Consider the following 15,986-nt stretch of genomic DNA (forward strand, 5'->3'; position numbering starts at 1 on the left):
GCCCTATACCGTATAAGGACTTATGTGTCTCTTTTCACAATCAAGATCACTAACTCAGTTCCTGGAATGGTATGTGTACAGTAGTGGCCAAAAGTTTTGAGAATGACACAAATATACATGTTCACAAAGTTTGCTGCTTCAGTGTCTTTAGATATTTTTGTAAGATGTTACTATGGAATACTGAAGTATAATTACAGGCATTTCATAAGTGTCAAAGGATTTTATTGACAATTACATGAAGTTGATGCAGAGAGTCAATATTTGCAGTGTTGACCCTTCTTTTTCAAGATCTCTGCAATCCGCCCTGGCATGCTGTCAATAAACTTCTGGGCCACATCCTGACCCAGAATGCTTGGAGTTTGTCAGAATTTGTGGGTTTTGTTTGTCCACCCGCCTCTTGAGGATTGACCACAAGTTCTCAATGGGATTAAGGTCTGGGGAGTTTCCTGGCCATGGACCCAAAATACAGTGCCTTGCGAAAGTATTCGGCCCCCTTGAACTTTGCGACCTTTTTCCACATTTCAGGCTTCAAACATAAAGATATAAAACTGTATTTTTTGGTGAAGAATCAACAACAAGTGGGACACAATCATGAAGTGTAACGACATTTATTGGATATTTCAAACTTTTTTAACAAATCAAAAACTGAAGAATTGGGCATGCAAAATGATTCAGCCCCCTTAAGTTAATACTTTGTAGCGCCACCTTTTGCTGCGATTACAGCTGTAAGTCGCTTGGGGTATGTCTCTATCAGTTTTGCACATCGAGAGACTGACATTTTTTCCCATTCCTCCTTGCAAAACAGCTCGAGCTCAGTGAGTTTGGATGGAGAGCATTTGTGAACAGCAGTTTTCAGTTCTTTCCACAGATTCTCGATTGGATTCAGGTCTGGACTTTGACTTGGCCATTCTAACACCTGGATATGTTTATTTTTGAACCATTCCATTGTAGATTTTGCTTTATGTTTTGGATCATTGTCTTGTTGGAAGACAAATCTCCGTCCCAATCTCAGTTCTTTTGCAGACTCCATCAGGTTTTCTTCCAGAATGGTCCTGTATTTGGCTCCATCCATCTTCCCATCAATTTTAACCATCTTCCCTGTCCCTGCTGAAGAAAAGCAGGCCCAAACCATGATGCTGCCACCACCATGTTTGACAGTGGGGATGGTGTGTTCAGGGTGATGAGCTGTGTTGCTTTTACGCCAAACATAACGTTTTGCATTGTTGCCAAAAAGATCAATTTTGGTTTCATCTGACCAGAGCACCTTCTTCCACATGTTTGGTGTGTCTCCCAGGTGGCTTGTGGCAAACTTTAAACGACACTTTTTATGGATATCTTTAAGAAATGGCTTTCTTCTTGCCACTCTTCCATAAAGGCCAGATTTGTGCAATATACGACTGATTGTTGTCCTATGGACAGAGTCTCCCACCTCAGCTGTAGATCTCTGCAGTTCATCCAGAGTGATCATGGGCCTTTTGGCTGCATCTCTGATCAGTCTTCTCCTTGTATGAGCTGAAAGTTTAGAGGGACGGCCAGGTCTTGGTAGATTTGCAGTGGTCTGATACTCCTTCCATTTCAATATTATCGCTTGCACAGTGCTCCTTTGGATGTTTAAAGCTTGGGAAATCTTTTTGTATCCAAATCCGGCATTAAACTTCTTCACAACAGTATCTCGGACCTGCCTGGTGTGTTCCTTGTTCTTCATGATGCTCTCTGCGCTTTTAACGGACCTCTGAGGCTATCACAGTGCAGGTGCATTTATACGGAGACTTGATTACACACAGGTGGATTGTATTTATCATCATTAGTCATTTAGGTCAACATTGGATCATTCAGAGATCCTCACTGAACTTCTGGAGAGAGTTTGCTGCACTGAAAGTAAAGGGGCTGAATAATTTTGCACACCCAATTTTTCAGTTTTTGATTTGTTAAAAAGTTTGAAATATCCAATAAATGTCGTTCCACTTCATGATTGTGTCCCACTTGTTGTTGATTCTTCACAAAAAAATACAGTTTTATATCTTTATGTTTGAAGCCTGAAATGTGGCAAAAGGTCGCAAAGTTCAAGGGGGCCGAATACTTTCGCAAGGCACTGTATCGATGTTTTGTTCCCCGAGCCACTAAGTTATCACTTTTGCCTTATGGCAAGGTGCTCCATCATGATGGAAAAGGCATTGTTCATCACCAAACTGTTCCTGTATGGTTGGGAGAAGTTGCTCTCGGAGGATGTGTTGGTACCATTCTTTATTCATGGCTGTGTTCTTAGGAAAGATTGTGAGTGAGCCCACCCACCCACACATGAATGTTCTCAGGATGCTTTACTGTTTGCATGACACAGGACTGATGGTATGCTCTCACCTTGTCTTCTCCGGACAAGCTTTTTTCCAGATGCCCCAAACAATCGGTAAGGGGATTCATCAGAGAAAATGACTTTACCCCAGTCCTCAGCAGTCCAATCCCTGTACCTTTTGCAGAATATCAGTCTGTCCCTGATGTTTTTCCTGGAGAGAAGTGGCTTCTTTGCTACCCTTCTTGACACCAGGCCATCCTCCTAAAGTGTTCCCCTCACTGTGCGTGCAGATGCACTCACACCTGCCTGCTGCCATTCCTGAGCAAGCCCTGTACTGGTGGTGCCCTGATCCCACATCTGAATCAACATTAGGAGACGGTCCTGGCGCTTGCTGGACTTTCTTGGGCGCCCTGAAGCCTTCTTCACAACAATTGAACCGCTCTCCTTGAAGTTCTTGATGATCCGATAAATGGTTGATTTAGGTGCAATCTTACTGGCAGCAATATCCTTGCCTGTGAATCCCTTTTTGTGCAAAGCAATGATGACGGCACGTGTTCCCTTGCAGTTAACCATGGTTGAATGAGGAAGAACAATGATTCCAAGCACCACCCTCCTTTTGAAGCTTCCAATCTGTTATCCAAACTCAATCAGCATGACAGAGTATTCTCCAGCCTTGTCCTCGTCAACACTCACACCTGTGTTAACGAGAGAATCACTGACATGACGTCAGCTGGTCCTTTTGTGGCAGGGCTGAAATGCAGTGTTTTTGGGGGATTCAGTTCATTGCAAAGAGGGACTTTGCAAAGAGGGACTTTGCAATTCATCTGATCACTCCTCATAACATTCTGGAGTATATGCAAATTGCCATCATACAAACTGAGGCAGCAGACTTTGGGAAAATTAATTTTTGTGTCGTTCTCAAAACTTTTGGCCACGACTGTAGCTTTTAGGTTCTTGCTTCAGCCACTGCTCTTAGCATTAGCATGATTATTTCCCTCCAATAGACATATCTGTATATGTTGCCTTTATATGACTACTACTGGATGATGATTTGTGCTTAATGCTGCAGTCTAGTAACATTTCTGCAGCCCCACCCCAATCCCTTAGCCGTTTACCTAAACAAGTGCTGGGGTGTCCTGTTTGTTGTTTTCTGAACTGCAGACTGTGGCTTTAATAAGACTGGTTACATTTCTCCAGCCGCATACCTCAGCTGTTTACCAAATGGCGAGGTGACCACTTTGTTGTTTTATGTATCGCAGACTGCAGCTTTAACGCAATAGAGAAAATATATGGTACAATACATGCTCATAGTTTCAATGCAATCAAATGAAGAGGTTGATTATTGGCTAGAATAACAGCAGCGCTGAATGAAATCACAGATCCCTACTAACGCCTTGAGTTGAATTTCTAATTAATTTAAGCTCCCAGTGGCTCTGGCAGTATACTGCACTGTTTAACATGCATTATCTTCCCTGTGGCTGTCAAGCTCTTTTACAAGGTCACCTCTGCATGCTACAGTTCAGCTCTCCCTCTCTCCTGGTGTGCCAATAGTTCATGCTCCGCTGTGGATATGCTAACACATCATCCTTACTTCCAGCCTCTCTAACTGTCGTGCCTTCACCATTATCGAATGCACTGTAGATATAGACAAGTGCATTACAGTGTAACATGGTCCATTTCTGCCACAGTGAACCACAACATAGCAATTTCTAAAGCACCACCAATACCACTTACCAATACAAGCCAAGGCATTTCTGGGTTCAGGGTCAGCAGTACTTCAAGTCTCAGGAATACAAAGTCAAATTTTACGATGCTGACATAGCCATCTGCTACAGCAGTAGACAACGTTTCAGAATCTTAAACTATTCACATTTATTATAATATATACAGTGGGGCAAAAAAGTATTTAGTCAGCCACCAATTGTGCAAGTTCTCCCACTTAAAAAGATGAGAGAGGCCTGTAATTTTCATCATAGGTACACTTCAACTATGACAGACAAAATGAGAAGAAAAAAAATCCAGAAAATCACATTGTAGGATTTTTAATGAATTTATTTGCAAATTATGGTGGAAAATAAGTATTTGGTCACCTACAAACAAGCAAGATTTCTGGCTCTCACAGACCTGTAACTTCTTCTTTAAGAGGTTCCTCTGTCCTCCACTCGTTACCTGTATTAATGGCACCTGTTTGAACTTGTTATCAGTATAAAAGACACATGTCCACAACCTCAAACAGTCACACTCCAAACTCCACTATGGCCAAGACCAAAGAGCTGTCAAAGGACACCAGAAACAAAATTGTAGACCTGCACCAGGCTGGGAAGACTGAATCTGCAATAGGTAAGCAGCTTGGTTTGAAGAAATCAACTGTGGGAGCAATTATTAGGAAATGGAAGACATACAAGACCACTGATAATCTCCCTCGATCTGGGGCTTCAGATCTTCAGAGAGCTGGGACCAAAGTAACAAAGCCTACCATCAGTAACACACTACGCTGCCAGGGACTCAAATCCTGTAGTGCCAGACGTGTCCCCCTGCTTAAGCCAGTACATGTCCAGGCCCGTCTGACATTTTTTAGAGAGATGATCCAGAAGAAGATTGGGAGAATGTCATATGGTCAGATGAAACCAAAATAAAACTTTTTGGTAAAAACTCAACTTGTCGTGTTTGGAGGACAAAGAACTCTGATTTGCATCCAAAGAATACCTACTGTGAAGCATAGGGGTGGAAACATCATGCATTGGGGCTGTTTTTCTGCAAAGGGACCAGGACGACTGATCCGTGTAAAGGAAAGAATGAATGGGGCCATGTATCGTGAGATTTTGAGTGAAAACCTCATTGAAGATGAAACGTAGCTGGGTCTTTCAGCATGACAATGATCCCAAACACACCGCCCGGGCAACAAAGGAGTGGCTTCGTAAGAAGCATTTCAAGGTCCTGGAGTGGCCTAGCCAGTCTCCAGATCTCAACCCCATAGAACATCTTTGGAGGGAGTTGAAAGTCCGTGTTGCCCAGCAACAGCCCCAAAACATCACTGCTCTAGAGGAGATCTGCATGGAGGAATGGGCCAAAATACCAGCAACAGTGTGTGAAAACCTTGTGAAGACTTACAGAAAACGTTTGACCTTTGTCATTGCCAACAAAGGGTATATAACAAAATATTGAGATAAACTTTTGTTATTGACCAAATACTTATTTTCCACCATAATTTGCAAATAAATTCCTTCAAAAATCCTACAATGTGATTTTCTGGATTTTTTTGCTCATTTTGTCTGTCATAGTTGAAGTGTATCTATGATGAAAATTACAGACCTCTCTCATCTTTTTAAGTGGGAGATCTTGCACAATTGGTGGCTGACTAAATACTTTTTTGCCCCACTGTATATATATATAATATACACCTTTTAAAGTATGCTTTTATCTAAAGCACATACATTTTTTTCTTCTTTCTAACCAGGCAAGTCAGTTAAGAACAAGTTATTATTTACAATGATGGCCTACACCGGCCAAACACGGACGATGCTGGGCCAATTGTGCACCGCCCTATGGGACTCCAGATCACACGCGGTTGTGATACAGCCTAGATTTGAACCAGGGTGTCTGTAGTGATGCCTTTAGCACTGAGATGCAGTGCCTTAGACCGCTGTGCCACTCAGGAGCCCATTTTTTGGGTGGTCCCAAACACACAACCCTGACGTTGTGAGCGCCACGCTCTACCAACTGAGCCACACATTTTAACAGGCTTTGGATGATTTGCATATCCCCTCAGAATATCAGTGGAAAACATCGAGTTGGAGTTCTCGTCTCTCTACGTCAGGACCAGATCCTTGGAGGAGAAGGTCCAGAGTGACCCAGAGCTCCTGGAGCAGCTGGACCCCTTCCTGCAGGTGGGAGCACATTCAGTCAGAATCTAATTAGGGAATTCTACTCTGTGCTGATTACGGCGCATGAGGGCGGCACACAGTGAAGGCATCCTTAGCCAGTTAGCCAAAACGGATCCTAGGGTGACTGTAACATTGTAACATGACTTCAATGTCATGTGAGGTGTGTCTGTACATATAGTAGACAAATAAATGTATATCAGATAACTTACCACCATGATCTCAATTGGAAGAACACCCCATAAGCATAACAAATATGGGCCAATATGAGTCCATATGTATTTTGCATGTTGATAAGTGCTTACCATTCATACTATCCTACATCCCTGATATACAGTATCACCAAGCCCCCTGTTTTTGGTATATTTTTATGGTAATAATATGTTCAAATTTGTTTTGTTCTTTATATATCTAATCTATGTGTCTGTCATCCATTGTCTGTCATTCCCAACAGAGCTCCACAAGGACCCTACAAGATCTGAAGAGGCGCAGGCTGGACCTGCGGAAGGAGGGAAATGCGCTTATTGACTTCTTCTGTGAAGACAAGGACACCTTCATGCTGGACGAGTGCTTCCGCATCTTCCAGGACTTCTGTCTCAAGTTCAAAAAGGCTGTCAAGGTGAGGTGTTTTTTCTTTAAACATTTCTATTCAAATCTTTTAAGACTCTACTATGTAGTTTCAGATAAGTAACTCACGTTATCCTGCATTGCATTTCCTGAAGTAACAAAAAATTATAAACTCTTTAACATACTGATGTAGGTGTATGTAAACATATAACAAAATGTGGAAGAAGTCAAGGGGTCTGAATACTTTCCTGAAGGCACTGTACACAAAATGTTATTAATTAGACCGTCCTTTCGCTGTCTCTGTCAGGATAACCTGGAGCGGGAGCTGAAGGAGATGGCCAGGCAGCGGCGTCTCAGAGAGCTGGAAGAGAAGCGCTTTGCCTGGAATGCTGACCAGCAGCAGGGTGCTGTCGCTGGTAACGGAGGTTTTGGCCGCAGCAGCAGCGAGAACGACGTGGACATGCTCACCAAGGAGGGCCTACTTGACTTCCTCCAGCAGCGTCCCGCCAGCCCCCACAGCCCCCTGGGTCGTTCAGCCAGCGCCCGTCGCCACCGCCACACTGTGGCCTCCATGGCCGACCGCGAGCTTCACGGCTATCTGGAGCTGTTCGGCAGTGGCGCGGCGCTGCCAGCAGACTATGCCACCAAGTTCAACAGCCTGCCGCGCTCCGGCCGCACCCTTCAACGGAGAACCGCCCCCTGGCTTGTGTCCCAGGACGATAACCGCGAGCTGGGGAATGGGCGGCAGGTGCTGGCCACGTCACACCGGGCCGAGACAGAGCCCATCAGCCCCTTGGCCATGTACTCTTCCACATGCTTTAATGTCAATGAGGAACCGTATAACAATAATAACAACTACACGACTGTGTCCGAGGGGAGCTATCTGCCTCGCTCATGTCACAACCGTAACGTCTTTCAGAAGACTCCCAACCCCGGAGCAAGCATCACGGCACACATGCACGTCAGCGTGGAGAGGCACACGCTAGTTCCGGGAATTCAACCGTTTGACCCCCCAAGTCCGAACAATAACACAAATCACATGCACTTTGTCGACCACGAAAACGTGGTGGTGACGGACTTGGAAACAGAGAGGGAATCTCCAAAGACACTCATTTTGGATACTCCTCCTCCTTGTCCAAAGAGTTTGGAAAGAGGGCCAGAACCCGCGGCGTGGGAAGGTGATATGGCGTCCTCTCAGTTTGTGGTGGGCCCGCTTCAGAAGGAGGAAGAAGAAGACAGCAGCACCATCTCCTCAACCACCTGCGACACGACCCTCCCTCTTGACCCCTCCGTATCCAATAAGAAACCGGTTTTCTACATCTTAGACTGCACAGAAACTGACTGCTCCGTAGCACTTGACTACTCTGAGATCGAAAGCTCGCCTCTAATGAGGGAAGGATTGGTCCCTGACGTAAAAAACACTGACTGCAACAACGTCCAGGGGAACATTCAAGACCCCAGCTCGCTGTCCTCCAACTCCAACTTTGATTCCACATCCACAAACGATCAGTCCGTCTCCGCCTCCACAAATGAGATGTTGGCGTCAAAGTCCAGAGACGAACGTGCCCCATCCGTCGGCTCCTTCGTTACCACGGAAGAGGGGGACACAGATAGCTGGGACACGGCAGAGGGTAGGCAGGTGGGCGAGAAAGCTGTAGAGACGTATAGCCCTAAACCAACACACTCCAAGAACAAGAATGTGTCAAAAGTTTCCAAAAACAGCGGAGTGGGTCGCAGCGTCAGGATGTTGACAACCACTGAGAACCAGGGCATGCGGAAGGTGGTGCCCATCACCAAGCTCAGCCGGACTGGCAGCAACGCCAGGCGGGTGGAGAGACCAGCCGGGAGCCATGAGGGTGCAGTACCCAGGCAGCCTCTCCGTGACAAGAGCACCCCAGCCAGGGGGCGGGGCGAGAAGATCGGTAGGCCCCCCCGCCACTCCAGCTTGCCCCCAGAGGAGACCAAATCCCAGGGGAGCACCGGCCTCTCAGGCTGGGCATGTGACCTCAACCCACGAAAGCCCTCCTTCCGCAAGCCCAGCGCCAAGCCGCTGAGGAACCTGCCCAAGCCACCGCCGGAGGCAAAGATGTGCCGCGCCACCATGAGAGCCCTGGCTGCCCAGGCCCAAGGTCAGGTTGAGGCACCCTCTGAGGCTAGTGCTCCCGAAACACCTACCCACAGCTCCAAAACCCCATCAGCCACCCTGCCTGGCTGGGCCCGCAACACTGTGGCCTCCTCCTCTAGGACCACCAAGAAGGAACTCGCTCTCGCCCTCTCCAACCCTCCGACCCCCTCCAGGAGCCCATCTCTCCGGTCCCGCAGCAGCTCCCAGAGTCAAGCACCCGCTCGGCCTCCAGCCGCCGCCACAACCACACCTCCTGCCAAAGGGGGGCAGCATTCACCCCGGAGGGAGGAGAAGGAGAAGGCCCAAGTGGGTGGTCTGCAGAGGGTGCAGAGCGTTAAGGCGTCAAGCCGGGCGAGCACCCAGTGTAGCGACACCCCCCCACCGCCGCCCACCCGCGAGCGCTCACGCAAGAGCAGCAGCTTCTCCGAGAAATCTGTACAATCCATTACGTCATGTAGGACCATCAAGCCCACCTGGAAGTAGTACTCAAATATGGTGGAGCTCGATTGGAGCCAGAGAAAAAGAAATGTACTATGGTTTTCCCCCCACGTACTGTAGATGGACATTTTATGTCCTCTTTCATTAGCTACTCTATGACATCCCACCTCATCCATATCAAGTCAATGTACAGGGCTCTGTCAAAACGTATTATATGAACTGCAAAATATATAATGCACTCTATGTAACCTCTCTGTAGATAAGATTATTTTTTTCGTGAGCCCCCGTTTGTTTTTGAGCATTCTTCACGGGGAGACAGAACTGACAAATGGCAAAATCCCCCTTTTTTCCTAGGAGCCTTCTTTGCCTGCTTTGTGGTCTTAAACTCTATGTAATACTGTATAATGACATGTCAAAATAGAAGAAAAATTAGAATGTTTTTTTTTTTACAGACCATTTTAAGATGGTGTTTACATGGTATTTACTTAAAAACTATGTGGTAGTAATATTTTCTGGTACTCACCTCAAAGAATACAACACAAATGGTAATTTACTGTTACCAAATGGTACATAGAGACACGTGTTGCAATGAATCTCATAGAAACTGAAGTGTGATTACTATGCAATTATTAGATAATTACCATTTTAACAAGTACTTTCTAGGTAACTACCTGGTAAACAGTGACTGTAAAATGAAGTGTTACTGAAAAACCACTACTGAACATGTTTGAATGCTGCTAATTAGCTTTGACAATTTGGGGACTATGTTAGTGTCTTCATTCAGGGTATGAGCTTTGTGAGATGCTGCCTTGCTGCTGTTGTGATTGTATCTTTGATTTCTGTGGTTCTCTACTTTCCTTTGCACAGCTATACTATACAGTAGCCTGGAGTCCACACTGAATATCACTCTGTTTTTCTATTGCTTCACTTCACTGATTTAGTGTGAGTCTGATCCATTTGGGTTCACTTGGGATTGGCAAAAAAAGAGCTGGTCCAATCAGTGTCCACTCAGATACTATGGGCGGGACAACAGTGAAAATAACTATTCAGGGCCTTATTCACGAGAAACCAATAAGAATCAACCGTTTTGGTTTTCCGTTTGTACTAATGAATAAGACCCTGCTCTCAGTGTCATTGTACTCCTCAGCAGTTGGCCACTGAGTTCCTTTCCTGCTCCACTGAAGTTATACCTCGGTTATACTTGACATTGCAGAAATAGTATATAGTATAAAAAAAAGGACACAAAAGAAATGCCCATAGGCCCTATTCAATCCAACTGGGTATCCAGGTTTCCGAGGTTAAGTTAAATAGACATTATTGCTGATGTGCTGCATTGTCTTGGACAAAATAATATGTGCAGTCAGATATTAGGAAACTGAACGAAATTTGAATTGTCAATAAAGAATGTTGTTTTTCACTTGTTTTGGAAACCTGGTTGTCAGGGTTTGATTGAATCAGGTATCCTATTGTGTACTGTATCAAGTGCATTAACTGTTACTATTAGCAAGTACAGAAAGTTATTGAGCCATTATCCTCTGTTTATGATACTCCAGTTAGTCCTTTGGTATGATTCCACTGTAAAGTTTTACCTTTACCTCTTAGAATACAGTACAACATGTACTTGGTCATGCAATGTATTTTCATGTACTTGTGGTACTTTTGACATTTGTATTTATGTATCAATCACAAGCAATGTTTCTAAATGCTCTCGATAATACGCCTCCATTCTAGCATTGAGTAGACGTGCACACAAAGGAAATATTTTTCCTGCTATATGCTATACCTAGACGAACGCTAATGCTATGAAAAACAGCATTGAACATGTAGCTCTTCAGACTGAAGTAACACCCAACATGGTGTTGTTTGTCTCTGTGTTTTGTCACAATAATCGTCTTTGTAATCCTTGACTTTTCTACTGTGAATGTTGTCATCTGATTTTTGTACTACATGACATTGCGTAATTGTGTTCCTTGACCGCCAATGGTCGTGATTCAAGTAATACCGTAGATTCTTCAGCCCTGCAATTGCTCCTCACTAGACTGACCCGTTTGTGCTGTCTTGTCCACTCCTATGGTCATTGGCAAGCCAGCACAAACAGATCTGGAACTAGGCCAGCTTGTCACACCACTTGCCTTTGAAACAGCATTGTGCCATTGACTTAAATAACAACAACTAGAGTGCATTAACTTGAAGCTTGATGTAGCCGCCCCATCATCAGTAGTGTCTCCTGAATTGTAAATAAGAGTAGAAATCCTCCCTACATTCCATTGCACTGAACGAATTAGAATGGATACTACAAATCACGGGCTTAGCCGATTAGCCGTCCACTCTGTGTACATAGTGTAAAGACATACTATTTTTTATTATACGTAGAGCTTGCAATATGTTTACATGTAGCAAACTGTATATGGAGGCTTGGAAGTAGTGAAGGTGAAGGTGAGAGGAAATGCTTAACAAGACTTTTTCCTCTCTTGAAATTGTCACAATGAACAGCATCGTTGTTCACAGACCATACACTGAGGCGCTCAATTCAACTGGTCTTGAATCAACAAGTTCAATCTACTGTACTCTCCATACAGCTGTTGTACCATTTCTGTCTGTAACTCTCAGAGCAAGCCTAAATCAATCCTACAGGCCACATCCCTGCAGTAGGCCAGGATATTTTTATCTCCCTGCTCTCTGCAATGCAAATAAAGGGAGGCAGTGAATGTCACAAAAGACCCAGAGGCCATACGTCAGCCCGGACGGGCTGTGTCTCAAATGGCACCCTATAGGGCTCTGATCAAAAGTAGTGTGTTATATTTGGGACGCTGGCCTACGACATGTCTTATGGCTAAAGAGCGAGGCACAATGCTCCTCTCACTCCCTCTCTTTTCCCATCTACAGTCACAGTTAGAGTGTATGACAGATCTCCTCTCCGCCAGACTTAACACAATGTCCAGTCTTTTACAAGGATGGCCCTTTACAAGAGCGGCCTCCCACATCTTATCGCACAATGCCTCCTGCTGCCGGGCTCATTTAATAGGGGCATGTCGACAATGGGTGGTCTTACGTCAGAGCCACTAAAGACGGTGGGACTTCAATACGGAATGTCTCCCCTTGCATCCCCCCACCACTCTGCTGCCACTTCCTTGTTATGGGGTGGTAACCATGACAACACAGTCCAGCAGGTCAGTCAGGACGCTGTGGGACTGAACACTAGCAGTGGTCTGTCTGACTAATAGCCTTAGCCTTTCTAAACTTAGGCCCGACTCCTAATCATGACAGAGCAGGCACCTGGCAACCCAAAACAATGTTGAAACATTTGTCCAATGTTGCCCAACCCAAACCAAATGGTGGCGATTAATATTTTCCCATCGATTGATTGATGTTGGTGGTTTTTCAAGCCAACTCGAGAAGTTGCACGCACACAATAGTGACTTCATCCACAGTAGGCTACAGTTCATGTTCACTTTCAAATGTTAACCTTAAATTACAGTGTCAGCAATTGGCATGGATTCCTTAGGACCTAGGTGATGGTGGAACTGAAAGCAAGGAGGAATGTTTTCTTGCCTGATCCCAGATCTGTTTGTGCTCTATAGCCAACAATATGGTTGTTGTCATGGCCTGATGGCACAAACAGATCCAGGACCAGGCTTGGTGTTTTTTACTGTTTTAATGTGATTCTTTATGAGGACCAGACTACGCATGTCTTAGCTGGAATTCCCACCGCTCTATACAGCTGCTCCACTTAATTGCCTTGGTTCTGCTTTGCCGCCTTCTTCTCCAAGTCACTGTCTTTGATGTTAATAAACTCAAACTTCTACATGGAGGAAATTACTGTAATCACTAAACTACACAAGACTGAATATTAGAATGTTATTCTACAGCACTGATCATTTAAAAAAATGTTAAACAAAATCAATAAAGTCATCCGATGCTGTGTCACTTTGAAGCCGTGAAGCTTTTTTCTCCATCCTTCTCAGCCTTTTCCCATCAGGAATGGACATTTCTGTGAATCTGAAACTGCGTGAATCATATTGGTTTTTGTATGCATTCTACAGGGGGCTGTTCTAAAGCAGACGCACTGAGGGCTGCGCTACAGCGTGCTAGACATTTAACACCCTTTCTCTCATCTGTTGTATTAATTAAAGGGAGAGTAACCAATCGTAATGTGGAATATGGCCAGTTGGGCAATGTTCAGTTGCTATTCACTCTCGAACGTTGAAGATAGAAATGCCATGAATAGAGATGTGATGCCATATTCTACATGTTAGAGATGCATGTTTGTTCTACTATTTCTATCTGAACGTTCCATACTGCTTAATCGCCCCTAGTCTTTACAACATGAAAATGTTGGTAAACGTTTTGGGAGAACTACCCCTTTAAGTAGTCTATTAGCATCTCCTGAATTCACAGCTCTGTCACATATCAGTGGTGAAATCTTTTACATGTCTGGAAAAATTATTATGGATGTGCCTCCGGAGTTGCACGGTGGTCATGGGGTGGCGCACACAGCGTCGTCCGGGTTAGCTTCTAAAACAATGATATTTAAGGGTACGGTTAGGGTACAAATTGTTCACTGGGATAAACATAATAAGAGAAGTACACATAATAATCTCACTAACGGCTGTTGGTGGAAGAAGGTGAGGACCAAAGTACAGCGTGGTACCTTTTATTAATGGAACTGACCACTGATTAACAAAACAACTAGCGCAACCGAAACAGTTCTGTCTGGTGCAGACACAAAAACAGAAAGCAAATAACCACAAAACTCAGGTGGGAAAAGGCTACCTAAGTATGGTTCTCAATCAGAGACAATGATAGACAGCTGCCTCTGATTGAGAACCACACCTGGCCAAACAACAAAGAAAAACAAAACATAGAAAATGAACATAGAATGCCCACCCTAGTCACACCCTGGCCTAACCAAAATAGAGAATAAAAGCATATATATGGCCAGGGCGTGACACTCACATTGTACCCGTTCAGTACCTTTTAGGGTACATGTGCAGATAACCTAGTATAATGGTACATTTTTGTACCCTATATTTTGAATATAAAATATGCAATCATCCCACTCTACTGTGAAGCTACTTTTCTGTTTTTTCAAAGATACAAACGTACTGTATTTTGTGTACCCTCAATACCCACCACAGGGTACAATAATGTATTCTCAAAAGGAACTAATGAAATTGTCAATGTGGTAGTACCCTAAAATACACATGTGTACTATAATCGTTATAACACAATTATTTCCCAGCATGCTCTAATGCAGATTGATTTTTTCGAAATGTTTTGAATATCTGTGATTTTTCATTAACGAAGATTGATTGAGTAATCTTATGCTACACAAAGATAAATAACATATTTTTCTAAACTAATGTAATCAGGTAGATTTTTTTGCACCCGTTACTGAAATGGTTGTTCCAGTTTCAATGGTTTAGGTAGTTCCCTCGTAATGTATTCATTCTGAATACAGGTTGTGGGAGAATATAAAATGATGGATATCCTAATTTGGCTGGAATCTGATAGGAATTACGCATCCCTTTCCAAACCAGCAGAATGTGACTTGCAGGTAGGGTTGCAAAATTCGAGTAACTTTCCCAAAATGCCCAGGTTTTCGAGGAATCCCGGTTGGGAGGGAATAAGCAGGAAATCTGTAGTTACCAGAATTTTTCAGGCCTGCAAAATAAGGCCTTGTCATAAAAAGTAACATTTTAATGATAACATTCGCCTAGGAACTCACTTGGTGAAGGCCGCAGGACTGAATATGAACAAATTCACTCGAAAAGGCACACTGTGAAATTATATTGGAAGCGTGGTTTAGTGGGGGCGTGGCTTTGAGTTAATTTCTTTGGGCCACCAGTGAGTGGAAGTGTTGTGCCATGTACCTTATCTAAAGTCAGCTTTGGACCTATTGACTACACAGTGCATTCAGAAAGTATTCAGATCCATTGACCTTTTCCACATTTTGTTACGTTACAGCCTTATTCTCAAATGGATTATGAATGAAACATTAAATGAAATATTTGTCATCATCAATCTACACACAATACCCCATAATGACTAAGCGAAAACAGGTTTTTAGAAATGTTTGCAAATGTATTATAAATAAAAAACAAAAATACTGTATTTACATAAGTATTCAGACCCTTTGCTATGAGGCTCAGAATTGAGCTCAGGTGCATCCCGTTTCCATTGATCATCATTGAGATGTTTCTACAACTTGATTGGAGTCCACCTGTGGTAAATTCAATTGGTTGGACATGATTTGGAAAGGAACACAGCTGTCTATATTAGGTCCCACAGTTGACAGTGCATGTCAGAGCAAAAAAACAAGCCATGAGGTCGAAGGAATTGCCCATAGTGCTCTGAAACAGGATTGTGTATAGGCACAGATCTGGGGAAGGGTACAAAAACATTTCTGCAGCATTGAAGGTCCCCAAGAACACAGTGGCCTCCATCATTCTTAAATGGAAGAGCTTTGGAAACACCAAGACTCTGCCTAGAGCTGGTCGCCCAGCCCAACTGCGCAATCGGGGTCGAAGGGCTTTGGTCAGGGAGGTGACCAAGAACCCAATGGTCACTCTGATAGTGCTCCAGAGTTCCTCTTTGAAGATGGGATAACCTTCCAGAAGGACAACCATCTCTGCAGCACTCCACCAATCAGGCCTTTATGGTAGAGTGGCCAGACAGAAGCCAC

At 44.1% G+C, this 15,986-nt stretch overlaps 1 protein-coding gene across 1 annotated transcript in view; it reads left to right on the top strand.

The window, feature by feature from the left end:
• The window catches only part of fhdc1 (FH2 domain containing 1), a 35,349-nt gene extending 22,114 nt beyond the window's left edge, over positions 1 to 13,235 (top strand). Inside the window, exons 9-11 of the mRNA XM_020496100.2 lie at positions 6,060 to 6,177; positions 6,626 to 6,790; positions 7,046 to 13,235. Coding sequence (XP_020351689.1) covers positions 6,060 to 6,177; positions 6,626 to 6,790; positions 7,046 to 9,346 — 2,584 coding nt within the window. The 3' untranslated portion in view covers positions 9,347 to 13,235. The remainder of the gene's footprint in view (positions 1 to 6,059; positions 6,178 to 6,625; positions 6,791 to 7,045) is intronic.
• The last annotated feature ends 2,751 nt before the right edge of the window (positions 13,236 to 15,986 follow it).

Source organism: Oncorhynchus kisutch, linkage group LG12, assembly GCF_002021735.2.
Source record: "Oncorhynchus kisutch isolate 150728-3 linkage group LG12, Okis_V2, whole genome shotgun sequence".
Lineage (NCBI taxonomy): Eukaryota > Metazoa > Chordata > Actinopteri > Salmoniformes > Salmonidae > Oncorhynchus > Oncorhynchus kisutch.